At 51.0% G+C, this 27,303-nt stretch overlaps 1 protein-coding gene across 8 annotated transcripts in view; it reads right to left on the bottom strand.

Annotated features, from left to right (window-relative positions):
• Nucleotides 1–27,303, bottom strand: part of MARK2 (microtubule affinity regulating kinase 2) — a 632,043-nt gene that overhangs the window by 264,368 nt on the left and 340,372 nt on the right. For all 8 annotated transcript variants that reach the window (XM_086950522.1, XM_086950521.1, XM_086950529.1 and 5 more), the window contains exons 7-9: nt 20,168–20,404; nt 19,341–19,460; nt 19,143–19,242 (exon numbers count right to left, since the gene is read on the bottom strand). In XM_086950522.1, coding sequence (XP_086806648.1) covers nt 19,143–19,242; nt 19,341–19,460; nt 20,168–20,404 — 457 coding nt within the window. The remainder of the gene's footprint in view (nt 1–19,142; nt 19,243–19,340; nt 19,461–20,167; nt 20,405–27,303) is intronic.

Genomic DNA, 27,303 nt, shown 5'->3' with positions numbered 1-27,303 from the left:
ACTAGATTATGACTATAACAGAGATCCCCTACTACAGAATCCTGGTTACCTGCATTCTCCGGATCCTCAGAACCCTCCCAGTCCTCCCCTTCATCCATAGCCTGTGGAACAGGTGGAACATACGGAGGTGGGTGGACAAAGGGAATGAAATTCCCAAACGGCATCGGAATTGGTCAACACCATTCCGGCACCTGTCCCATGACGGGAAGGGAGCCAGGGACGGCGTCGGCCGGGGTCATGCCCAGCTTCGGTGATGCGGGTGGAGGTCGCACAGGGCAAACCGGCATGGACGGGGATCCAGGCCTGGATCTATGGAGGTCCCTCAGCGCCTGAGTCGTCGTTGACGTCGGGGCCGGAGCAGGCAATATCGAAGAACGAGGACCCCCAGCTGGACCTGCGGTGCCCGAAGGTGCACCGACCGGGCCGGACGGTCCAAAGATGCGTGCCATGGCTGACAGGAATTCCTGCAGCTGGGCCAGAGTCGCTGATCTACCCGGAAGGGGTGGGTACGCCATCGGCAACTGCATAGGCTCCGCCTGAGCCGCAGGGGCAGCACCAGATGCCCCTTTAGCCGAGCAGCTAGGGGAAGGCGAAGAGCGACAACGCTTCTTCGACTTTTTATGCTTCGCCTTACCTGACTCAGAGTGCGAAGGCTTCAAGTGATGGTGATGGCTCCACGCCCGGTACCTCGACCTCCCTCTGGACCATGAAATGCACTGAACCGACTCACGGGCCTCCAGCCACTTTCAGGACAGTTCCTGCAAAGTTTTCAGACCCATGGCCCGGCAGTGGGGGGGCATGACTGAGTAGTGGTCGCACCCCAGGCAGTAAAGACACTCACGGTGCGGGTCCGACACCGACATCTTACGGGGACAGGCAGCGCAAGACTTAAAACCGGGCTTTCCTATGCACCTGTAGATTATATAGATTACTTGAAACCAGTGATAAAAGTCCCGGAAAACCCAGTCAAAAAATGATTGGGGGTACAGCTCTCTCCGGATCTGCGCTTACAGCCACTGAAAAAGAAAGAACTGACGTCAGCGTGCGTGGCGCGTCCAAGTAGCTCCAGCAACGTCATCTCGGCGACTGCGACACCAGCGAATTAAGCGGAGCCGTACGACGCCTACCGACACGCAGGGGTACTGCTGACAAAAATACTTTCCGGATCCAGTCTGACACCTGGGGATATTCTAAGGTAAGGAATCTATCAATAACCTGTCTCTTTCAGATCGGGTTCTATGATGCCCGGCATTAGAGGCCCCAATCTAGCTGCCAAAATACCCGTGAACAAATTGAGGTCCACGTTACGCAACGACACTGGGCAGTAGGAACTGCACAGGGACGTATCTTCTCCTGGTTTAGGTAGTAAGACTATAGAAGCCGCCAACATCTCCGGGGGTATCGTCCTGGGTCCCGTAAAAGAGTTAAAAAGTTTTGTCACTACAAGGGCCAGCACCGTGCCGAGAAGCGATCCGGTCCCGGCGACTTCAACGGTTTTAGACGCGAGATGGCCCCCACAACCTCTTCTATGAGAATGGGGTCATCTAACGAGCCGGCGTGAGCCAACCCCAGTGCGGTTATCTGCCAGGTAAGCTTCCACGTCCGTAAGTTAAGGGAACTCTCTATGATACAAGTCAGCGTAAATGTTTGAAACACCTGGGCTATCTCCTCATCACTATCCGCCACTGACCCCTCTGTCGTTTTGAGAGAGTGGAACTTGGCGCATAGGGTGCGAGCTCTCAATTTGTTCGCAAGCATGCGTCCCGTCCTATCTTCCCCAACGTAGTAAGAGTGCTTGAGCCAGAGAGCTGCGATTTCGGCCTTGTCGAGATCCAGTCCCGCCAGATGGGCCCGCGCCGCCTTGAGTTGCCTCTAGACCCGTGAACCCCCAGTCCTGCTATGTACTCTCTCTAGTTCCAAAACTTGGGCTGTGAGCCGGACGCATTTAGCCCGACGCTCCCTGTTTTCAGCGGAGGCCCGACACTCCCTGTTTTCGGCGGAAGAGATTGCTATTACTTCTCACCGTACCACCGCTTTAAGAGCCTCCCACAGGGAAGACCAAGAGACAGCGGGGGACTCGTTGGTGGCAAGGAATTATGTAATCCATTTGAGGATCTGCTCCCGCACCTCTGGCCTATGTAGCATGCCCTCCCTCTGTCTCAACCCCCCTCCCGGCTTGCGTGGTTGTGGCACCCATAGGGTCGGTTGTACTGCATCGTAATCTGAGAGGGCCGCTGGCGTTATTGTTACTTCTTTCACTAAGGCATTCACCTTTGCCGTATCCAGCAAGTGGTCCAGGGGGGCTAAGTGTGGTGTGCGTGGGAGTAGTAGGGAAATTGTGAGGTCTGAGGGTGGGCTTCCCTCCATGTGTCTATTAACCCGTGGTCCAGTAACCACTGCCGACCCTCCGCAGAAACTGCCCCTGTCTGACCATACCTGTGGCTAGACCGATCCGCCTGCGCATCCATAACTAGGTTAAGGTCGCCTCCTACCATCACCCAACGTTCCTGTGACCCCAGAACATAAGATAGAGACTCCTTTAGGAACTTCTCTTGCCCCGCATTGGGCGCATACAGAGACCCCACCGCCTGGGGCGAGCCCCCCACCCACAGTTTGTACGCTAAAAGTCGTCCTTTGATCGCCACTACTTTGTCACCCACCTTCCCCGCAAAGCGTTTAGCCACTAACAGGCCCACTCCTGCCTTCTTATCGTGGGTGGAAGAGAACAATTGTTGGGGAAATGCTCTAGACCACATCTGTGGCCAATCTTTGGTCAAAAGAGGAATCTCCTGTAGAGTCATATATCCGCCCCCTATTGCAATAGAAATGACAGTATGGAGCTCAGTTTATTGGGGCTATTCAAGCCGCGCACATTGAGAGTTAAGATGCCAAGCTCTGTATGTGTCATATCAGATAGACGATCCCTTGCAGCTGCAACTGCCCTCTAGGCCACCCCCTCTCATACCACCGTACTCCCGCATGCTGCGCCCCCACTGAGCGCCTATGCCGCTTGCGCTTACATGGACACCCCCCTGAGCACACCAGTTCCCAACTCTCCCCTCCCTAACCCCAACAGAACTGCCTCCCATTCCCCCAATGTCCAGAGCCCACAGGGCTCGATCGCGCACCTCTGGAAGAAGTGAGTTGGGACATCCAGTGACTCAATACTGCAAATTTCCTGCCCCACCCCCAAGCCTCCCGCCCCTTAACGCTTTCAATTGGCAGCAGTCCCCTCTCCAGTAATGAGCTATCATTAGAGGCAGTGTCCTTGAGCACCGACTCCAATGCTGCTTTTCGCTCCTTTGCCATCACCTCGGGGTCAGGCCCCCGGGAAGCTCCAGAAAGCAGTCTCGCACCCACACTCTGCCATCGATCTCGGGGTGGCTGCGTCAGGTCCATGCCAGGCTCCGTTTCTAGGTTCCCTTCAGTCCCCATGTTTAAGGTAAAAGTAAACTCCTTGCAGCAGTTCCCAATCTGGGGTTCCATCCAGAAACAGGTTCATGTCCGCAGTCAGAGGGAAGGTAGGTTTACGCTTCCTGATTGCGCCACTAGGGTGTTAGGTTAGCGTTCTAGTCTTCCTGGTACTGTCCGCCATTTCCTTTTCCTGCGCGTTCTATGTGGCGCACTTCAACTGTCCTTTCCCGGCAGTTAGACGTCCCGCTTTTTGGCTCCAGTCAAAGTCTCTTAGTTAGTCTTGTTCAAGCACGTTTCCAATCAATTATCTCTCCAAATCATAGTTTTCGGGCTTTTGTGGGAGATAGAGTATTCCCCAGTCCAAATTGCTCCGTTACGTTTCCTGCCGCAGCTCCGCTTTCTCGAGTGTTCAGTGGAGTCGGTAGGAAGTTCAGAGTCAGCAATCTTCAGCGGACAATTCCTTTTGGGCAAGTAATTCTTCTGCCTCTATTCAGAACTTGAGCGGTAAGAAGATTCTTTTTTCTTCGTTTAAGACTTCTTGGCAGCGCTTTGTGCAGTCAGCGCTATTCGTGAACCATATCTACTGAGTGGCAGAGAATCATTTTTGGGAGAATCTGTCAGCTTGTCAATTCAATTGAGCAGTTAATGAAAGGCCGTTTTCAATTGTAATTCAGTCAATAGACTCTCCAGTGATAATTGCCATTCCTTGAGTACAGAGAGTTGTTGGAATCATTACAGTAATTCTACAAGGCAAGAACTCTACGAGCTTCTACAAGTTATGTTAGTTATGTTATGTTAGTATGAATTTGTAGAGCGCACGTTCACCCTGGGGTTTCTTGGCACTGTGTACCGCTGGGGAACCCGTCCTGGCTTTCCCTGTGAGATGGTCCCTATTGGGCATCCCCAAGGTGAAACCAGGCATCCCCGGCAGCGAGGGGGCCGTTGTGGAGATTAAGCAAGTAAATGGGAGTATAAATTATATGCATATGGTTATACTGTTATTTACCACCTCTACTAGATGCAACTTTCAAGACAGACACTAACAACTAGAGTCCTACTATTCAACAAGAAAAGAAATTGGTAGCGTACTCTTAAGAGAGACGCAAATTCCACATAGTATCAGGTATAGAGAGGTGGAGCAGAGAGAGAGTAAATTTCCAAATGTTGTTTAACCTATAGTAATGATCTGTTAATTGTTTCAGGTGTTCACCAACTTCTCGAATTGAAGAGGTAGTGAAGAAGGCATCAGTGTGGAAGTCTCTCTTTGTTGTTTGTTATCCACTACCCCTTTCCCTTCCAGTGCAGGGGTGTTTGGGAATTTGGGAAATATTCAGCATTGAAGCCTTGGTCATTCGCTCCCACGGAATCAAGATAATTCAGGTACTGCTTCTGACAGGCTGATGGCTATTGTTGGTTTTATCGTCAGGACTGCGAGGCGGCAGGCCCAGCAGCCCACGGGCCTCTTGTAACGAACGGATCTGGTAAAGCCTACCCTCCCATTTAAATATTATGCGGAAGGGATGGCCCCAGGAGTATCCCACTCCTTTGTCGCAAAGGTGGGCAGTCACTTCTTGAAAGTCAAGTCTTTTTTGGAGGGTAATGGCTGCCAAGTCCTGGTACAGGGTTATGATATGGCCCTGGTATTGGATCGGTTGCTTCGCCCTGTCCTCTTAAAGAATGTGTTCCTTTAGGGGGTAGTCCGGCAAGAAGGCAAGGATATCCGGAGGTGGCCCAGGGGCCTTCCGGCACAGACCCAATCTGTGGGCTCTATCAATGCGGATCTCCGTGTCGATTGAGACCCCGAGTATCTCTTGAAACAGGGCCTGTAGGTATCGGACCATGTCTGGCCCTTCTGCCCCTGACGGAACTCCCCAGATGGGTATGTTATTCCGCCAGGAGCAGTTTTCAAGATCCTCTGTGTGGGCCTGGAGGTCGATTTGCTGTTCCCGCAAGCTGATCACCTCCTGCTGCAGTTGCGTCACCTCATTGTCCTGCGACTGCTTCTGATCCTCAATTGCAGCCACCCGGTCCCTTATGTATCCACTTCCCGACGTATCTCCCTCACTTCCCCCGCCACCTCAGATTTCAGGGTCTAAAAGTCGCCCGCAATGTGTTGAGTAAGGTTTCCAAAAAGGTGCCTGGGATTGGGTCCTCCGCCGCCTCCACCTCGGAACCCGCCGGCGCCGGTTTGGTAAGCATGTCCTTCAAGGTACAGTCCTTCTTGGGTCTCTGTGTCACCATGTCTGCGGCGGATCCGGCAAAACCCCAGCTAAAAGCCACGTCCCACTGGCAGCAGGGGCCTGATTATGGCACCCAGGTCACTGGAGTCCGGCCCACCACTCCTGCTGGCTACTTCTCTAGATGGAGCGGGTGCCAGTCAATCCCCCTGGCCAATGCCCCATGCATGCGGTCCTCCAACTGTCCCTGCTGCCCGTAGTTGGCCCCTGCGTTGCTGGCCGCCGCCCCCCATAAACTACTGCCTGTGTGTGAAGCTGCTGGGGAATGCCGCTGTCCGGGCCCTGTGAATTCCAGCTGAGCTCCTGTCTGCTGGGACAGATCCCCGGGAGTGCGCAGCACCACTGCCTGAGAGCCAGCCGATAAATCTGGCTGCTGCTCCCCTGCGCCTCACCCCACCTCTTACAGCTGCCCCGAAGACAGCCCCACTGCGTCCAGCCCCCATAAACAACTGCCTGTGTGTGAAACTGCTGGGGAATGCCGCTGTCCGGGCCCTGTGAATTCCAGCTGAGCTCCTGTCTGCTGGGACAGATCCCCGGGAGTGCGCAGCACCACTGCCTGAGAGCCAGCCGATAAGTCTGGCTGCTGCTCCCCTGCGCCTCACCCCACCTCTTACAGCTGCCCCGAAGACAGCCCCACTGCGTCCAGGCGCTCCCACACCTCCATTTCAGCTCGTCCGCCCCTTACAGCAAGGCCCGGTATCCTCTATGGTGGGCAGCCAGTCCACCCCCCTCTGTGCTGCACCACACCGGAGGGGCAAGCCAGCAAACCGGTCTGGCCGAATCCCACCACTGATCGGTTTTCAAGATACCCTGTGTGGGCCTGGAGGTCAATTTGCTGTTCCTGCAAGCGGATGACCTCCTGCTGCAGTTGTGTCACCTCATTGTCCCGCGACTGCACCTGATCCTCAATTGCAGCCACCCGGTCCCTTAAAGTATCCACTTCTCGACGTATCTCCCTCACTTCGCCCGCCACCTCAGATTTCAGGGTCTAAAAGTCGTCCCGCAATGTGTTGAGTAAGGTTTCCAGAAAGGCGCCTGGGATCGGGTCCTCCGCCACCTCCACCTCGGAAACCCGCCGGGGCCGGTTTGGTGAGCATGTCCTTCAAGGTACAGTCCTTCTTGGGTCTCTGTGTCACCATGTCTGCGGAGGATCCGGCAGAATCCCAGCTGAAAGCCACGTCCCACTCGCAGCAGGGGCCGGATTATGGCACCCAGGCCACTGGAGTCCGGCCCACCAGTCTCGCCGGCTACTTCTCTAGATGGAGCGGGTGCCCGTCAATCCCCCTGGCCAATGCCCCAAGCGTGCGGTCCTCCCAACTGTCCCTGCTGCCCGTAGTTGGCCCCTGCGTTGCTGGCCGCCGGCCCCGTAAACTACTGACTGTATGAAACGGCTGGGCAATGCCGCTGTCCGGGCCCTGTGAATTCCAGCTGAGCTCCTGTCTGCCGGGACAGACCCCCGGGAGTGCGCAGCACCACTGCCTGAGCGCCAGCCGATAAGTCTGGCTTCTGCTCCCCTGCGCCTCACATCACCTCTTACAGCTGCCCCGGAGACTGACTCACTGCGTCCAGACGCTCGCACACCTCCATTTCAGCTCGTCCGCCCCTTTCAGCAAGGCCCGGTATTCTCTATGGTGGGCAGCCAGTCCACCCCCCTCTGTGCTGCACCACACCGGAGGGGCAAGCCAGCAAACCGGTCTGGCCGAATCCCACCGCTGATGGGCCGCACCGCAGCAGGGGTGCTCCAGCCAGCCCTCCTGTCAGGCTGAGGGATACGCAGTCACCACTCGGCCCACCAGGCATTCAGCGTGCCTCTTCCTGTTCACTCTGCCTGTCTGAGCTTCCGCGCCAGGAACCAGCAGCTCCACTCTCCGCCCCCCCCCCCCACAAGTCGGCCCGCCGTGAGTGTCCGCCACTCCCAGAGCCCCCGTCGCACCTCAGGCACCACTGAGGCGAAGGCCCAGTCCAGCCGCCATTTTGAGGTATCGCTCGGGGGTTACACCAGCCCTTCCTCCGCTTTGCCTGCGCACTGCACCAGCATGGCTGAAATCAGTGGCATCACCTCAGTGCCCGTGAAGCAGTGGCGGGGTCCTCTAAAACGGAAGGTGCAGCCCACTAGGAGCTGTGTGTGGGTGAGCGCAGGAGCCAATTGAAGAGTCCAGCCTCTGCTCCCAGTCACTGTATGTGACCGCCACCTGTTGTGTCCTTATGGCCCTCAATGCAACATGGCCGCGAACCGCAGCACTCCGATGCCCTCCAGGCACCAACAGCACGGCCCGGGTGAGCCCGAGGCCGACTGCTGGGCGAATCAGTCCCTTTCCAAGCTGGCACTACCAGGGGGGGCGAGCCATGCGATCCTCGTGGCGCAGACCCTGCGCTAATGGGTGCCCCGCCGCCGGACCCTGCTCTCTGCACTCCGGGCTAGACAACTGCAGATGCAAGCGCCGCCCAGCCTTCCGGGCCCCTTCTCTTGCCGCCGACTTGCCGCTCCCTCCGTTGATGCCTGTGATTATGTGGCAGGTGAGGCCTCTCCGTTCGCTGCTCTCTTCTTGGAGCCGCCACCTGCCGCCCCCAGACTGCGACCGTGGCACTTGCGCGATACCCAGCTTGCGGTGCTCACGTCAGAGTTAATGGCAGGACCTGCCCATCATTACCAGGGACTGCAGCACAGCTCACCTCGTGGCGCCAACCCGAGCTCTCCAGCCCCCAACTGCCGACCGCATCGCTCCTAAGCTGCAGTCGGGCTGGTGGTGCACTATGCCTGTATTTCTGAGCCTTAGTAGGGGGAAGACATCCCTTGTTCGAAGTTGGGCGCTCAGGAGCGGGAAGACGAAGCAATGAACGTCTTATGCGCTCGCCATCTTGGCCACACCCCGACCACCCACCTTTAGTGGTTCTGTGCAACATTGGCAGCAATTTGGATCTTGTCCTAGGGTCTTCGTCAATGCTAAGTGCAATGCAGAAGCAGCTTCCATCTAATGATATATGCCACCAAGTGTGAAGTACCAGCAGGATGCAAGATACTAACAGACCAAGTGGCCTCAGAACCATCAGAGCAGAACAGTAGCTATTTCCTGAATTATCATAATCATAACCTGAATGTCCCATTGTCAATACAGAGGCAGAAATGCTTTACCACGTCCACAATGGCACCAATAAAAAGAAGTCTTTGTGAAGGTTGGAGACTGACTAACAGAAGAAAAATCCCTAACTGTATAACAAATGGGAACCTGCTTTGACCCGACATTCATCAAGATACAAGAATACATGCACCCTTGAGGAGCAAAGAGGTACTGTGACCACCAACTGGTGTTTGTAAACAGCAGAGGAGGCCGACATAGGGTTGGGAGGCAGGATGGTGAACTGGATGTGGCTAGACTAACAAAACAATTACTGTCTGTGGAACTGGAGAACCAGTACATAAAATATGCATGGTCAAAGGACTTTAACAAATCGACCTGGTCCATGGCCACAAGGACTTATCAAAAAAGTTCATCTTGAACTTCTCTTTTAAGAAAGAGTTCAGGAACATGAAGTCTAAGAATGCGGTCAAGTCCCTATTATTCTTAGGGATCAGGAAGTAAAAGGAGTAAAAAGCCTCTTCCTTGTTCTGACTCGGGTACAATCTCGATTGCTCCCATGGCGAAAAAAAGGTAATACTTCTTTGGGGCAGACACTAGAGGACAGACTTCTACGCCTGAAGAGAGAGAGAGAGTGTGTGAGTGTGTGTGAGTGTGTGTGTGAGTGTGTGTGTGAGAGATGTGGATGAAGAGGATGGATGCTGCACCTGCTGTCCCCCCTTCCCTTGGTGCCACCTCTACTACAGCAAAGTGATGGATAGGATGCTTGCAGGATTCCTGGAGACTGGCTTTCACTCAGGGAGCAATCCAGTCCAACATTTTAGTCTAATATGTCACTCTAGACAGAGACCTACCAAATGAAAATCAGTCTTGGCCCAGCTCCATTAGGAATAGTCCTATGATAACTGCCAGTTGGCCCATCCAGATGCAAGCAACCCAAGACACCCACATTGGCCTGTAGAAGCCTAGTCAGAGAGGTATAGATTAAATCCTGTAGTAAGGTGAGAATGCAACCCACATTTGAACAGCAAGTAAAGAGGGTATTCACAAGAAGAAAAGGGTCACTTCAGAAGTCTGTAAACCATGTAGAATGCAATGTTGAGAAGCTGCTAAAACATCAAGATGGACGCCAGAACACAATATTAAAGGTGTGCATATGTTCACTGAATCAGGGTGCTGAAATTATGGCATGGACATGTGCCAGCTCTTGAGATCTGCAGCCAATAATGGGTTCTGGGACTTCATACATTTATGGTTGGAAAACAGAAGTTCAGTAATTTCTGAACTCAAATGAGCATACCAAAGCAGGTCCTGTTAGTCAAGGCTGAGTGGGTTCATTTCTCAAACACAAGGACACATGGGACTTCACAGAAGCCAAGAGTTAAGCACGGCAGAAGTGAATTTTGCTAGCAAAGGAACAATTTGAAAACATAACTTTCCACCTGGTATGCAGATGCTAATTAGGAACACAAGGAAGCAGGGCACAATGAACCCTACATTGGAGACCAAATGCATGGACGCAGAAGTACCCAGGCATTCGCCCACCAATCACCAGAAAGGAAGGGATGAAGCAACAACAACAAGGCGAGCACCCCCCAGGGAGGGAGTAGAAGACAGCACTCGCAGAGGACCACTGTCTTGAAGCAGGCGAGCGTGGAAGACCGAGATGGGCCCTCGCAGAAACGGGGAGGAAGGCTGGGTCGCGAAGGAATCTGCGGCTAGAATCGTCTCTACCAGATACATAGTTACTAAAGGTAAGTAACTCGTACATCTGATAGAGACTACTAGCCACAGATTCCTTAACGTGGAATAGATACCCTAGCCATACCCCAAAGGGGAGGAGGGTTCTGCGAGAAGACCTCTCCAGCTCAGACGAGACAAAGACACCTCACAGGGGACCTGCTACAGGGACAGGGAAAATAGCCCTGTCCACCACAGAAGGGAAGAGGCACCAGCCCCAAACTGAAGAGAACAACATCGTGGAGGAAAACCTGCCCCACAGGGGATGTGTTAGAACAACAAAAGAGGCAACCCAGCCTTCACCAGGAGGAGAAAGCAGTATGAAGGGTGAGGGGAGGGAGGGGGACGACACAGTAGAACACCCCAGGCATTGTCAATGTCTCAAGGACCTCCATCGGAAGTCCCAAGGTACAGGCAGCGCAGAGTAAGAAGAGCCACCTACTGACTCCAAGGAAAAGAGGCCCAAAAGACAGACAGCCCTCAACCGGGAAACATACCCAGGAAGAGGGCCACCGAGCCCATCACAGCTTGAAGTCAAAGACAAGACTGAACGAAGCCTCTGCAGTAAAGCAATCAGAAGAATAAGAATGAAGCCCACAATGGCCCTACAGGACAAGCAGGAACTCCAGGGCCCGCGCCAAGGTCGCTGGCCACAGAACAGAAGAGCAGGCGGGGCAGCCAGCTGCCAAAAATGCAACAAAACTAAAGGCCCGGACCACGTCGAGCTCAGAACAAGGGAAGGGCTAAAAAAACGTAGAGAACGACCCCCAAAGGGGACCGCCCGAACAGAACCAATCCACTAACTAGTGAGAGCAGTTAGAAGATGAGAGGAGCAACAAGTAGGACGGACCAGGCCGTCAACACAGGAAACTATGCCCTCAGAAACCCCAGACAGAGGCCCGGACCAACGGCAGGCAAGGGCAAAACACCGCGGCACAACGCCTTAGATGGCCAAGCCGAACTCCAGTAGGGACCAAGGACCACAACATCGTAATACAGCAACACCAGGAAGGGCGAAGAACCCACCAGGAGTCCACACCCTCCCCGCATAATACGGAGCTCTACAATAGCTACATATACACCACATAGGGTAGGACACATCCCAAGAAAGCATGAGAACCGCTCTTAGGGAAAGCACAATCCCACATCAAGAGGACAAAATCATAGACCTGCGGCAGAAACCACAAAAGGCTTAGTAGACAACAAGAAAACAAATTCTTACCAAAAAATGGGCTGAAACAGCAGCCAACTGAAGAGCGGGGCCAACCAAGGACCCCGAGGGCACAGTATCCCTCACAGAAAGTGTAATACCCGTCCAAAATACAAATGTCAGGAGCAAGTGGGATAATGTCTCCCACCAAGCCCCAAAGGATCAGCAGACCAACATACTGATGAGGAGGAGGAGCAGGAGGAGGACGGAGCCCTGCAATAAGACGCTGAATGTCGGAGTCTGCATGAGTATTAAACAAGAGGACCCTGTCAAAATTGAGGTTGATCAGACGCTCTAATATTTTTAGGGATAACAGCATTGAGTAGTCAAGCATGGAGACGGAGAGCCACAGAAGTGGCCATAGCACGGCCAACAGCATCAGCAACATCTAAAGCCGCACAAAGAATAAACGTGGCCAACTCTCTGCTATCCAACACATGGCCCCGCAGATCAGCACGAGTCCCCTTATGAGAGACATGAGAAAGAAGTGACTCCACAGAATCCCACAGGCCAGAAGTAGCCCTGGTCAGCACACACAAAGTGTTAAGCGCCCGCAAGGCAGCACTGGAAGAAGCGAAGACATTACGCCTCTATGAATCTAAATACAGGGCCTCCCGAGACAGAGGGAACACCAGCACAGGCAAACACAAAAAGGCATTGCGCAGTAAAGCGCCTTGAGTAGAAGGGTGGAAAGAAAGACAGACCGGGTCGTGGGGAGCCGGACGATGAAGGTGCAATAGTGCTTGAGGCACCGGATCGCCTGTGGCAGGGCGCCCCCAAGCCCCCATAAGAGAATTAGGAAGTGACACTTCAAAGGGAAGGAACAACTTCCGTCCACCAGAGCCCTGGTGGAGAATCTCCAAGAGGATGTCTTTATGAAATGGGGTGACAGGCTCACCCAAACTCAGAATACCAGCAGCTGTGAAAATAGCCCGAACAAAGGCCACACAGGTCTCAGTAGGGCGCTGCGCAGGTGAAAATAACTCCTCCGTGGGTGACGGTTGCAGACTGAGTCCCATCCCCAAGTCCAGGGGAAGCGGCCAGCCCCGGCACGTAGGAGGATCCATAGAGGAATGGGGAACCTGAGGGGATCCAGGGGATCACCAGCGACACCACAGGTAGCCCCGTAGATATGTGCGGCGAGGCAGGGACGCTGGGCGCGGAAGAGGGAAGCTCCGATGGACTACACTTCGACAACGCCACCTTCCTACGACCTGAAGCCAAAACCTTCTGCGCCGGAGCCGCCACGGAAGTCCCCGCACAAGGCAAGGGATCCGCAGACGTCACAGGAGGTGGAGGAAGGGCCAAAGAAGACTGCAGCGCCACAGCGTAGGCTGTCATTTGGGCCCTAGTCGCCTCCACACCCGGAAAAGGTGGGTAGGGAGGCGACAAGCAGGGGCACCTGTCCCGGGGGAAGTAGTGATACAACCTGTTCCATCAGTAAGATGGGGCAAATTCCATGTTAACATAAACCTCACAGGAGCTGCCCATTAAACTACTAACAAACCTGGGCCACACAAGAATTAACACAAGACCAATGTGTGTCATTTAAAAAGAATAATAAGTCATACTGTAAGGCCAAAGGATTATCCCAAAAAAAGAATCACAAAACACAACCTGCCATAAGAAAATAATGTATATGTTAGAAATGGGATTTCTGGTTGGCTAAGGCTTGCGCCACAGCCAGGCAGAGACCACCATTCTACGTCAGGGCAAGGAAGTCACCCGTCAAGATAACCCCTGCTTACCCCCTTGGTATATTGGCACGAGCAGTCAGGTTTATCCCTGAGGCAATGTGTAAAGCGTTTGCGCACGCACCCAGCAACAACACCCAAGGCCCACCACAAAGGAAACTCCACACAAGGTTAAATATAAAAATAGCCTTTGTATTATACCAAACGCATTAGATATTAAACACACAATTTACACGGTGCCATCACTCCATCTTCCACTTCAGCATCTCAAGCCACCAGACCACCACCACCCCCAAGATGTTCAGCGCCCCCCACTGCAGCTGGAGCAAAACTTCAGAGACCAGCTGGACAAGTGTCAACACTTCCAACCCAGCTGCCGTCACCAACCTGGGACAGGGAATTCTGCGCAGCCCCCATCAAGAGCAACAAGCATTGAATATCCTCCAAAATGGCGCGCTGGTATACCCAAGAACTTCCAACAGCAAAGCGTGAGAGCAAACAGCTGGAGAGGAGATAGCACACCAGCAAGAACTCATTCGACAAAGAAGCCTTCAAGATCGCCCTCAATCTCTACCACCACTTGCTGAGGGCAACTAAGAAGACAGCCCTACCAGCAGGCATCAAAACCAGCGCCAACAGGAAGGTTCTTTTCAACATAGTTAATGAATTCTCCAACTTGGCTGCCAGCGAAAACATCACACCCTCACAGGAGCTGTGCAACAACTTTGCTAACCTCTTCCAGGACAAGATTGCAACCATATACAGAAACTTCGAACTCCAGCCTGTACCCACAGACTTCCGCGACAGACATGCCCCCACCGCAACAGACACGAATCAGAGAATGACGACCTGGAATCACCTCTCCACCCAGGACACCACCTCTATCATGAAATCCATCCACTTGGAAGCTCCCACAGACCCATGCCTGCACCACATCTTCAACCTCGGAAACCAAAGGATCAACCAGGAACTCATCACCTTTGTCACCACAGTAACATTTCCGAATGCCAGAAAATGCGCCAAAGCCAGACCCCTACTCAAAAAACCCTCCACCGACCACAGCGAGTTAAAAAACTACTAGCCAAACTCCTGGCTCTCATTTCCAGTAAAGGTACTGGAAGAAACTATCAACAGACAACTCATGACATAACTGGAGCAGAACCCGCTACTCAGCGCCTCCCAATCTAGCAATCACAGCACAGAGACTGCCCTGATCGCATCCACTGAAGACGTTTGAACCCTCCTTGACCAAGGAGATACAGTAGCTTGGATCCTCCTCCACCTGGTGGCAGCCTTCAACACCGTATCACACCACATGCTGATCGTAAGACTCCAGCACATCAGAATCCAAAGGGACACCCTCAGATAGATCACGCACTTCCTCACCAGAAGAACTCATAGGGTCTGTCTAACCACCTTCATCTTTGAACCCAAAGATATCATTTGCGGTGTCTCAGGGATCAGCCAAGCGCTATTCAACATATATACGATTCCACTGGCCATCATCAGATCTCGCAGCCTCAACATAATATCCGGTGCAGATGACACACAGCTCATACCCTTCTTCACTGATGACCACACCAGCACCAACTTCCACAGATTCAGGATTAGCGTTGCCGGCTGGATGAAGAACAACTGCCTGAAGCTGAATATGGAAAAGGTGGTAGTACTGATCTCCGGCAATAACAGTAACCCATGGAGCGACGCCTGTTGGCCCTCAGACCTGGGACCTGCACCCTTACCCACTGACCTTGGCAGATATTTAAGAACAAGGTACAAGCACACCATGAAATCACAGATCAACGTGGTCTCTTCCACTTGCTTGCTTCCTCACTCCCCAAATGCTACGCAAGATCAAGTGGCTGCCCCTACACATCAGATGCCCCATGGCACAGACTGACTGGACTATGGCAACGCTCTACATAGGAATCGCCGCATACCTCCTATACAAACTTCAAACCATACAGACTGCTGCAGACAGACTTTCCATGACCTCCCCCAACGGGCCCACATCACACCCCACCGTAGGCAACTCCACTGGCTCCTCACACAAAAAAGATGTTAATTCAAGCTGCTTACCCAGGCACACAAGGCTATACAGTACAAAGGATCTGCCTCCATTAATCATCACCTGAACTTCAACCAACTGTCCACAAAATTACGCTCTGCCTCCCAATCACTTATCCACACTTCTCACATCTATCAAAACAAAAGTGGAGGACGCCCCTTCACCTATATCGCAGCATAGACCTGGATCAAACTCCCACTTAGCCCCGGGCCATTAACTAATTTCTGGAATGCTGAAGGGCTCTCAAGGCCGGACTGTTCAAACGAGCCTCCCCAGGATCTTCAAGCACCTGGATACCCAATCGGGTGGTTAGCAGCGCTATATAAATCCTGATTGACTGTGGAAGAGGAAAGACCAGGAACTGCATTGTGTCCATAAAAGCTCCAATAAATGGAAGCTTCATGGAGTCAGGTGTTGAATCTCAACATTCTCAGGAGTGACGCAGTCTTAAGGAGGTGGTTTACAATGGACTATGGCGAGCACGCCATCAATAACCAGTTGTTGTGGAAAGGATAGTCTAGTATTCCGAGCTGAGATGGTGAACACCCAAGAAGACCTGGTGAAGCTGAAAGGGAGCAGAGCAAACTTTAAATGCCCTGGGCTTACCTTACATTGCAGGTAACATCTGTGGAACTGCAGGATGGGAATATTAAATATGTATCTTGTAGGCCCAAGGAGACCATCTAGTCAACAGGGTAGAGTTGTCAAAGGTCCGAAATAGCCCAGAAACCCCATCCTTTTCAGCACAAGGAAAAAAAGAGTAACAACCCACTTCTCTTTTCGATTCTGTGTTGACTTGATGGTATTCTTAGAAAGTACAGCTTGCACTTCCAGTCGAAGAATGGACAGGTGCTCTTCTCGGAAGTGTGTGGGGAGGGGAGAGGGAGATAGGGCATAGCCATGCAAATGATTTGTAAGACTGCCGATCTCTGCGTTAAGTGCTGAATCCTGCCTCCTACTCCCCCCTTGATAGGCATGCACCACTATGGACACACTAAATCGTAGCTACTACAGTAGGTGCAGGGGAGACTGATGCCCCTGCTGGCCTGAGTGCTGGCAGCCAATCCTCAAAAGGACTGGAATGACTGTTGGACTAGATGGGTTAAACAGTCTTTGCCTATATGAGAATTCTCTGCAATAGCCACCAAACTTTTTAAAATGTGTGGAAACTGTTAGGCAAGGGTCAACAGACCCAGGGACCATGCCATGGCTCTACTTTCCTTAAAGTGATGAACGCTGAATCTGCCCATTTACTCAAAAGATGTGAACCATCAAAAGTCATGTCCATGAAAAAGGCTTGTGCATCGCCATAACATCCTCTGGAGCACATCCACGTGACAGCAAAGTCAAGCACTAGTGCCAACTGTGCTCTTTGGCAGTCAGTGGTATCTAGGCCAATGCAGACAACATTTACCCACGTCTTGTCCGTTAGGAATTGTCTGAGCCAGGGAGGGCCCTAATGTCTTCCAGGGCTGCTGGCAAGATGTTGCTGCCCATATCCCAAAGAGCATTCGTGGAGCAACCCAAAAGGCAGTCAACATTAACCGACCGCAATGCGGGGAGTGGGGTTGGCCTAACGGCTGGGGCAGTTGACCTGGAAGCTGGGGAACCAGGTTAGAGTCTCGGCAAGGACGCTGAGCATCCTGTGATTCTGGGCAAATCACTTAATCTCCCCGTGCCTAACAAAAATGAATGTATCCTCATGTAACACAACTGGTGCTATGTAAGGCACTCTTCATACCGGGTCAAGTTTGCGCTATATAAAACTCAGTTAAAAAAAAATGCTAGAAAGGCGTAGGAAAACATACGGTTGCCAAAAGCCTCAATCCTCTTGTACCATCTTATCAGAAGGAGTCATGGGGAATGAACTAGGATTCACTTTCCTGGTTGATGCCTGAACCATAAGGCTCTCCAGACTATGATGTTTAGCAAAAAAATTAGATCAGGAGCCAGTGTGTGATATCAGGCTACCTGATTATTCACCAGTTGGCAGGAACAGGGTTTTGACCAACTGGTCATCAAGTTATCAGTGAAGGCCCCATTAACAGGGAGCCACGGCTAAGATGGGCAAGCAGAGGCTACAAAATTTCTGTAAGTACGTTTGAATAGGTCTCAACTTACAGCAGCTGTAAATGAAGGACTTCAGTTGCACGCTGTACCACCACTGCAAAGGAGGCACTTTCTTCCATTTGTGGCCCAAGTGGCGATTGAAATCCTGCCTTAGGGGAAATGTTAAGCCCACTGGCCACGTGAGTTATAATCTGAGTCCGAACTAAAAAGATAACCGAGCTTCTGCTGATTCGTCCACCCTGGTAGAGGCACTGCCAGGATGTAGGACTATTGTTTTGCCATTTCTGATCGCATAGCAGAACATCAGTGGAGATCGAGCCAAAGTTTGTTTAGTATCCTATATCGGAACTAGCAATGGATCCTCTTCCAGCACAGGTACCACCATCCATATAAAAGGACCCTGCACTGGTCTTACAGCTGTACTGGAAGCTTGTACTGAAGTAGGTACATGGCCACACAGCACAAAGGAAGGATCTGTCAGAGCTATCACAACTGGGACTCCAAAACCCACCAGAGGGAGACGGAAGCAGACAAAAATCTGCAGCCTGGCCTCCTTCAAAGCAGAGAGTGGCAAGACTTGAAAATTTGATTTTTATAACATTTCCAGTAAGCTGGTCTGTGACACAGGAGCTTTCATACAGGAGTATTCAAGGTCAAAGACATAAATTAGGGTTGAAACCAGGCAGGATAATGCAGGGATAAGGAACATCAGTGTTGCATTAGAATTGAACACATAACCAGTGGGTTGGCCTTTGGAACTGTAATTGTTAAAAGAAGATTCATGCGTTAGAATCTGTTGAAGATCATGAGACTATACTAGTTACCAACAATGACTTTCCAATGAAGGAAATAATTTGCTTTTATATCAAGCACGTTTTAAAAAAAAACGATGTTATTGCTGGGTTAAAGGTATGACAGGACTCGTGTCATAAATCAGGAAAATAAATAAAACAAACATTCATGAAACATTTTGCAATAAGCTGTCAGAGGTTTGAATGCAGAAGAAATAACAATGTAACATGTACACCTTGAGATGAAGAAGAAGAGTATTTTACACTGACTCAAAGTTTTGAGAAAGGGCAGTAATGAAATATAAGAATAGGAGTCAAACAATATGTTGTGCTCAAGGTCAAATAATTTCCCAAGAATTCCTATGTCTGTTGATGGAACCAATTCATGAAGATACATTCAGGCAAGCAATGACTAGCCGCTTCATCTTTGATGCAGTGACAGATGAGGCCATGTACCTGTCCAAATTTGGTTTCTGGGCAACAGTCTGTATGAATAGGACAGGCTACTTAACGTCAGTGCTGGGAAGCATGGCCATGCAAAGAAAGAAGGGATTTGCTATGGGCTGGTTAAAAAGGTGACTAGCAAAGCTTTGGAAGAGGAAACTGCTGTGAACTGATTCCTGCATGTGCTGAAGGATCATTCTCTTTCTTTGTTCTTTGGGTGCATGGAAGGTGTAAAACAAACAAAGGTGAGAAAGAAATGCCAGTGAGGGAACAGAGTGAAACTACAAGGTCATTCCTTCCAAACGCCTCTCTGCTACACATGCAGGTACCAGAATAACATCACTTTCAAAGACCATACCGAGCACTAAAGACCATTGCTGAGATCCGAAAGTCTCACCTGTTCTCCTGGGGTCCTTGTAATCTGGAACCGGTTCTACATATGGCTTCAGCTCATCGTCCTCGTGGCCTACATTCATCCAGCGGTCTCGCATAATTTGCTGCTTGGGGGGAGGGGACATAAAAATGTCAGCATATCTCACAAGGCCAAACACAAACAAGTGCAGCACAAGTTTGCGACAGTCCTAATAATACTCGCCTCTAAAGTGCCTCTTTTGCTTGGGTTCAAGATCAGGAATTTTTTCAGCAGGTTTTCGCAGTCCGTTGACATGTAAAACGGTATTCGATACTTGCCCCTTAGCACCCGCTCTCGCAGCTCCTTCAGAATATGACAAGAGGTTTAAAAATATATCAACAGTCAGATAAGGATACATAGCCACTCTTCATCCCCACTCAGAAATAAGAGAAGAAAAAGTTGTCACTTAAGAGCATATTCGGAATCCTTCATGCTTAGCCTATCTGGGTCATTTATAGTAACTGGTTCTCAGTGGGCAATGAGATCATGAACACTGGCTACCCTGGACAGAACAAGTCACTAATCAAATCTTGATTCCAAGTGCTGCACTTTGTTCTCCCTCAGCATAGGTCAAGTGACTTCATAAAATCTCCCATGACACGGCTAGGTGTCACTGCAATAAGACCAGAAACCTGCTTGCCAAAATAAACAATTAAACATGGCAAAACCTACCCTGGCCACGTTGTTACTTCAACAATAAGAGACCGGTGAGGAGAGGGTAATGTTCTGGATGGGTAGAAGAAAGTGTATGTGTGTGGGGGGGGGGGGGGGGGAGGAGGGGGGGGTTAAATTAGGCACAATAGTTCTTTGCAATGTCCTTCTAAAAATATGTACCCAGTTTGCTCAGATGGTCTATACTTCTCCAACCCAGCTGCTTGTTAAATACATTCAGGAGGAAACTAAAGCCCCTTCATTGAAACTCCACTAGCTCTTTCTGCTGCGATCTAAATGCTTACTACCAACTGAGTATGAGGAGAATGTAATATTCTTAGCATGGTTCTGAACTTTACCTTGAGGTTTTGCCCATCAAAAGGCAAGGAACCGCTGACCAGTGTATAAAGGATAACCCCCAGGCTCCAGACATCCACCTCTGGCCCATCGTACTTCTTGCCCTGGAAAAGCTCTGGCGCAGCATACGGGGGGCTGCCGCAGAATGTGTCCAGTTTGTTTCCAAACGTGAACTCATTGCTGAAGCCAAAGTCAGCAATTTTAATGTTCATATCTGCGTCTAGTAGTAAATTTTCTGCCTAGAATAGAAAATAAAAATTGGATATAAATGGCTTAACAAAATCCACAAAGCGATTCTATGAGTAAACTCTCTTTCATGCATAACTAATATGCTACTTACCAGTATGCATCTGTTCTTGGCATGTAGGGCTGCTGACATTCATATCTGTGCATAGATCGCCGCCTAGTGTTGGGTCCGGATGATCGCACATTGTTGTCCTGGAAGAGTCTTCGAAGTATCACGAGATAGGTGGCTCCTCCCCTGGACTACAGTGCGCATGGGCATCGACTCCATCCTCAAGATTGTTTTTAGCCATTGTGGCAAAGATGGAGTGAAACTCTGGGAATGATGACCATGCTAGAAGTATGTGTGAATGCTGCAGCCGCTACAGGCGCCGGGGAAGAGGGCGGGCGATATGAATGTCAGCAGCCCAACATGCCAAGAACAGATGCATACTGGTAAGTAGCACATTCGGTTCGAGGCATGTGGGCTGCTGAATTCATATCTGTGCATAGAATACATAGCAGTCCCTCCATTAACGGCGGCCGCCTGTGCCAGCTGCAGCAGTTTGGAAAAGTGGTTTTAGAACAGCCTGCCCTACAGCTGCCTGCTGTTTGGAGTGCACATCAAGACAATAGGGTTGTGTAAATGTGTGTGTGGTAGACCATGTGGCTGCTCTACATATGTCTTCCAAAGGAATATTTCCAAGGAAAGCCATGGAGGCCCCCAACTTCCAGGTGGAGTGGGCCCGCGGTGGAATGGTGAGAGTGCGCTTGGCTTTCTGATAGCAGATCTGAATACACTTAACGATCCACCTGGCTATACCAGCCTTGGAAATGGGGTTGCCTTTGTGTTGTGGCGAAAAGGCAACAAATAGCTGTTTAGTCGTCCGAAAATCTTTGGTCCTATCAATGTAGTACATTAAGGCCCTCTTGACGTCAAGTGTGTGGAGCATCCTCTCCGCAACTGACCATGATTTTGGAATAACACAGGTAGTTCTATAGTCTGGTTGATATGGAACTGAGAAACCACCCCAGGAAGGAACTTGGGGTTAGTGCGAAGCACCACCCTGTTGGAATGAAATTGAATAAATAGCTCTTGGATAGTTAGTGCCTGGAGTTCACTAACTCGTCGTAGCGTCGTAATCGCTATCAGGAAAGCCACTTTCCATGTCAAGAACTGAATCTCGCATGAATGCAGTGGTTCGAAAGGGGGACTCATCAGCCTGGCGAGGACCACATTTAGGTTCCACTCGGGAGCTGGTGGTGTCCGCGGAGGAATGATTCGTTTGAGTCCTTCCAGAAAGGCTTTAATGGCAGGCACTCTGAAAAGGGAGAGGTGCGGTCTGTTTTGGAGATAAGCAGCCATTGCGGATAGATGTATACAAATGGAAGCATAGGCCAGATTACATTTGTACAGACGTAAGAGATAACAAATGATGTTCTGAATAGATGCATCCAGCGGATTAATGTTGTGGTCTGCACAATAAATGACAAACCGCTTCCATTTCGCCGCATAGCATGCACTGGTGGTGGGCTTCCTTGCCTCCCTGATTATGTCCATACAGTCAGGAGGTAAATTGAGGTAGCCAAACTCTAAGACCACAGGAGCCAGATCGCCAGGTTGAGCTGTTGCGGATTTGGATGCTGAATGTCGCCATGGCTCTGCGTCAAAAGCTTGGGTGTGAGGCGCAGCCTTTGATGCGGTACCACGGACAGTTCCAGAAACGTGGTGTACCATGGTTGGCGAGCCCACGTTGGAGCAACCAGGATGAGTCATCGAGTGCTGCTTCAGCTTGCGTGCCACCAGCGGTATTAGAGGTGCTGGGGGAAAAGCGTACGCAAATTTGCCTGACCAGTTCATCCTTATCGCATTGCCCTGCGACTGTGGGTGTGGAAACCTGGCGGCAAAGCTTGGGCATTTGGCGTTTTCCTTTGTGGCGAACAGGTCTATCTCTGGATGACCCCACCTTAGGAAGTACGGGTGTAGTACTGATGGATGCATCTCCCACTCGTGCATTTGGTGGCTGTACCTGCTGAGCAGGTCCGCCATCTGATTGTCCTTGCCCGGGAGGTGTTCCGCCATGAGGAAGATATTCCTTTGAATGGCCCACTTCCACATGCTCTGAGCCAAATGAGACAACTGTGGAGAGAGTGTACCTCCCTGCTTCTGGATGTAGTACATGGCCGTCAAGTTGTCCGTCCAGATCAACACGACTTTGTTGCACAGATGTACCTTGAATGCTTTCATTGCCATGAAGATAGCCATCAGTTCTAGAACATTGATGCGCATCTTCCTTTGCTGTGGTGTCCATAGTCCCTGCACAGTGTAGTGGAGTACTTGAGCTCCCCAACCCTGGAGAGAAGCGTCCGTCGTCAGAATGATCTGTGGCACAGGCTCCTGGAACGGTTGTCCCTTGCAAAGGTTTTGTGGATTCCACCAATGCAGAGAGTTGTATGCACGACCGGTCACCAACACTAGGTCTTTCAACTGTCCGTGAGCCTGAGTCCACTGACGTGCTAAGCACTTCTGAAGCGGACGCATATGTAGTCTCGCGTGCGGGACTATGGAGATGCAGGAGGCCATCATGCCTATCAACTGCATGAACACTCGTGCTGGAAGCGAGTGTTGAGGTCTGAATTTCTGTATCAGCGATTGAATGCTGCTGACCCTCACTGAATTTGGCTGTGCTGTGGCTGCCAGAGTTTATCGTCGCACCCAGATACTGCCGTATGTGGGCGAGTTGCAGGTGGGACTTTGGGTAATTCAGTGAGAAACCCAGATCGTGAAGAAGGTGAATGGTGTGGGACATGTGGGCGGCACACTGCTGGGGTGACTTTGCCTGGATGAGCCAGTCGTCCAGATAAGGGTAGACGTGAATGTTTTGTCTCCTTAGGTGTGCCGCCACCGTCGCCAGGCACTTTGTAAACACCCTGGGTGCCGTGGTGACTCCGAAAGGTAGGACCTTGAACTGGTAATGTTGGTTTTGGATGGTGAACCGGAGGTATTTTTTGTGTGACGGGTGCAGCGGAATATGAAAATACGCATCTTTTAGATCTAAAGTTGCGAGAAAATCCCCTTGACTGAGCAACGGTAGGACTTGCTGCAGTGTCAGCATGTGAAAGTGCTCCGACAGAATGTACTGATTGAGGGGTCTGAGGTCCAGTATGGGTCTGAGGGACCCGTCCTTTTTTGGTATCAAGAAGTACAGTGAGTAAACTCCTGTGCCTCTTTCTTTCACAGACATGAGCTTGATTGCCCCTTTTTGCAGCATGACGAGGACCTCCTGCTGTAATAAGTGCAAATGCTCGGCGGACATAGTATGGTTTTCTTGGGGGTATGTTGGGTGGAGTGGATATTAACTCCAGACAATAACCGTACTGGATAAGCTGTGTGACCCACCTGTCTGTTGTGATGGACTTCCAGACTGGCAGGAACTGTTGAAGTCTCCCCCCGACAGGTGTTGCGTGGTCGGGGGGCAGTGACAAGGCGTCACTGTTTGTTAGTGGCGGAGGACCTGGAGTTGTTGTTTCCACAACCTCTGTCTTTGGCGCGGTTTCCACGATATCCACCTCTACTTTGTTTGGTGTATGTGGTCTGCGTGCCGCCTTTATAGTACTGTGGGGTTTGGGAGAGCTGGCCTCTGGAAACACCTCTATTGCTTGAGCGACGAAAAGAACCACCCCGGAACTGCTGCGACTGTACAGCCCCTATGGACTAAGCAGTCTCATTGTCTTTTTTGATTTTCTCCAAGGTGGTGTCCACCTCTGGGCCAAATAGATGATCAGGGTTTACTGTCTGATTTAGAATGGTGGTCTGTATTTCTGGCTTGAACTCGGAGATTCTGAGCCAGGCATGTCGTCTCAGCATGACACTAGTGTTAACAGCTCTGGCCGCGGTGTCTGCTGCGTTCAGTGCACATTTGATAGAAGAATTTGATATGAGCTTCCCTTCTTGAATGAGCATCTCAGCTGCCTCTTTGTATTCATCTGGCAGGTGCACTAACAGGGTCTCAAGTGTGTCGTAATGTGCCCGTCATACCTGGCTAGAAGTGCCTGAGTGTTTGAAATGCGCCAGATATTGGCCGCCTGAGCTGCTACCCTTTTCCCTGATGCCTGAAACACCTTAGATTCCTTATCTGGGGGAGGAGCATCACCCGCTGTTTGTGAATTAGCCCTCTTCCGGGCATTAGAAACAACTAGAGAGTCCAATGGCAACTGTCCCTTAATGTAAGTATGGTCTCCAGGCGCCGGTTTGTACTTCTTTTCAATTCTGGGGTTTATCACCCTGGCTCTTGTAGGCTCCTTAAAGATTTCCCCAGCATGCTTCAAGACACCCTTCAACATAGGCAGAGTCTTGACAGTCCTCTCTGAGATGGAAAAGGTGTCAAAAAGAAAGTCCACTTCAATGGGGTCAGCATGGAGCTGAACGTCATGATTCTTAGCTGCCCTTTCAATGAGGGCATTAAACGCTGCCGAATCCTCAGTAGGCGACGTTTTCACAGCATACCCTTAGAGTGTCTGGGGTAGAGTGAGGATCACCTGGGCCAGCAGCAGCAGCCCAGGGTTCATTGGTATCATCTGGATCAGTGTATACAGGATAGCTGTATTCATCATTATCACCTTCCCCCGTGTCCACATCTGAATAAGTGGGTGAGACATCATGGCCACGTGGAGATACCGGTTCTACAAGAACAGGTGTCGAAGTAGAATCCTTTTTCTTCTTCAGTGGAATTTTATATGACTCCATTGGCTGTTCCGGGGCGATTTTCCGCTTATAAAGAGAAAGTCTGCCTGTCTCGGCATCGTAAACTGTTCCTGTTGCTCTTCCAACGAGGATTGTCGATGCTTTATGGCCGGGACCACCGTTGTTGACTTCGGCACGGAGGACACCTTCTCGGGCACGTCGGTGGCCATTTTAGGGGCGAAAGCCTTCGGCACCACTTTCGGCGGCAGCGTGAAGTGGATGGGCGTCGACGTCTTCTGAGGTTTATCGGCAGGCTTCGAAGGTGGAGGATCTTTAGGCCCGACACTTGAGGCCTTGTCCTTGATGCGCTTTAGGAAGTCTGCCACCTGCTTCGAGAATGAGGCGGACGGCTGTGTCGACTCGACTGAATCCTTTGAGGCACCACCAGGGGTGGACTCGTGGGTCGGTCCGCTCTTGGCCTTGTCTTGTCGACGCGGAGGCTCGAGAACTTTCGGATCACCGAGTCCTTTGTCGGTGTCAACTGTCTTCGGCGCCGATTTGTTCGGGTCGACTGCCCTGACCTTTGCCTTCAGCGCGCTAGACTTCGTCTCGACGCCCTTGAGCTGTTTCTTCGGGGCGATAACGCTCTTCTGCTTCGTCGGTGCCGACAGGTCCGAGGACTTCGAGCCGACCATAGCAATACGCACTTTTGGTTTCGATGTAGGCAGCAGTGTTTTCACTTGTGTCGAAACCGGAGCTTTTACTTTCGGTTTCGATTTAGCAGGTTGCGGCTCCTTAGTAATGTCCGAAGCCGAGCCGAGGGCGGGGCCGGCGGGGCGTATAACGTATAGGAAGATCTTGGGTAAGGCCTAGTGGCGATCCCTCGACCTGAGCCGGATGAAGCGTTTCGGCCCCAATGTCAGTTTGTGTGCTTAGCTCCTCGCTCGAGCTATCTTCCATGGCCCCAAAGGCCCAGTCGTCGTCTCCTACCTCGTCTACGACTTCTTCCGCTTCGAGCATTTCAACATCAGCGTCGTAGTTGGAGTCGACCTCCGACGCGGGATTCAACAGGTTCTCATGAACCTCCCGGTCTGCTCCTTCATCATCCCCGGCATCGAAGCTGTCCACAGGCGCCGGTGCAGTCTGCTGGGCTTCATTGCGCGCAGCGAGTCGATGCAGAAGAGTCTTCTTGGATCGAAAACGGGAACAAGCCATGCAGCTGGCTTCATCATGATCCGGCGACAGACACTTGTTGCACACCGGGTGGACGTCGATGTGGGGATACTTGGAGTTGCACACGGGACATCTCTTGAACGGGCTCCGTTCCATGATGGTTTGTCGATAAGGTCTCTGGCGTCGACCGGGCCTTCAGCGTCGAAAAGCACGCAGCTCTCCTGGAAATCCGGCTCAGAACTGAGCTGGAAAGAATCTGGCACCGAACGCAAGAATATACCGACGAAAAACTAAAGGCCTTTTGGCCTTAAGAAAACTTTTATATCGATTCCGACTAGAGTGAACCAATATACATCCGAACCCAATGGCGGAAAAAAAACAATCTGAGGATGGAGTCGATGCCCATGCGCACTGTAGTCCTGGGGAGGAGCCACCTATCTCGTGATACTTTGAAGACTCTTCCAGGACAACAATGTGCGATCATCCGGACCCAACACTAGGCGGCGATCTATGCACAGATATGAATTCAGCAGCCCACATGCCTCGAACATCAGATAAGGATTACCTTTTCACGTTTCAACTGGGAAGCACATTAGGAGTCAAAAATCGACTCGGTGCACATATTTTTCAGGAGAAATATCTACTTGCCTGTAAAATAAGTTACCCATCTGGGCGTCTCTTTTAGATTCACATACTCTAAACATGCATTGCTGTCGTCAGGGTGGGGTTCTCAGGTCACCCTCCAACTATTTATCCACATATGGTCATAAGAGAATTATTAGTTTTTATGTTCTTACTTTTGAATGTCAATTAAAATAACCCTTTACCCAGTATCTTATTTGTTTTGAAAGGTGGAAAAGTAGGCCAGTGAGAAATTTAAATTATCCTGGCATAATTAATGGGAATTTTGTGTTACGCTTCTCACACCAAATTCCTGAAATTACCCCATTAAGACAATCGCTTAATTATACCACGGTTTATTGTAAAAAATATAGTACAGAAGCGTGTGAACAATACAATGAAGCAGAAGGTGAGCAGCTGTTCGAGTAAATTGAGGTT

The sequence above is a fragment of the Lissotriton vulgaris genome, unplaced genomic scaffold (assembly GCF_964263255.1).
Source record: "Lissotriton vulgaris unplaced genomic scaffold, aLisVul1.2 SCAFFOLD_667, whole genome shotgun sequence".
NCBI lineage: Eukaryota > Metazoa > Chordata > Amphibia > Caudata > Salamandridae > Lissotriton > Lissotriton vulgaris.
This window is presented reverse-complemented; position numbering and strand designations above follow the sequence as displayed.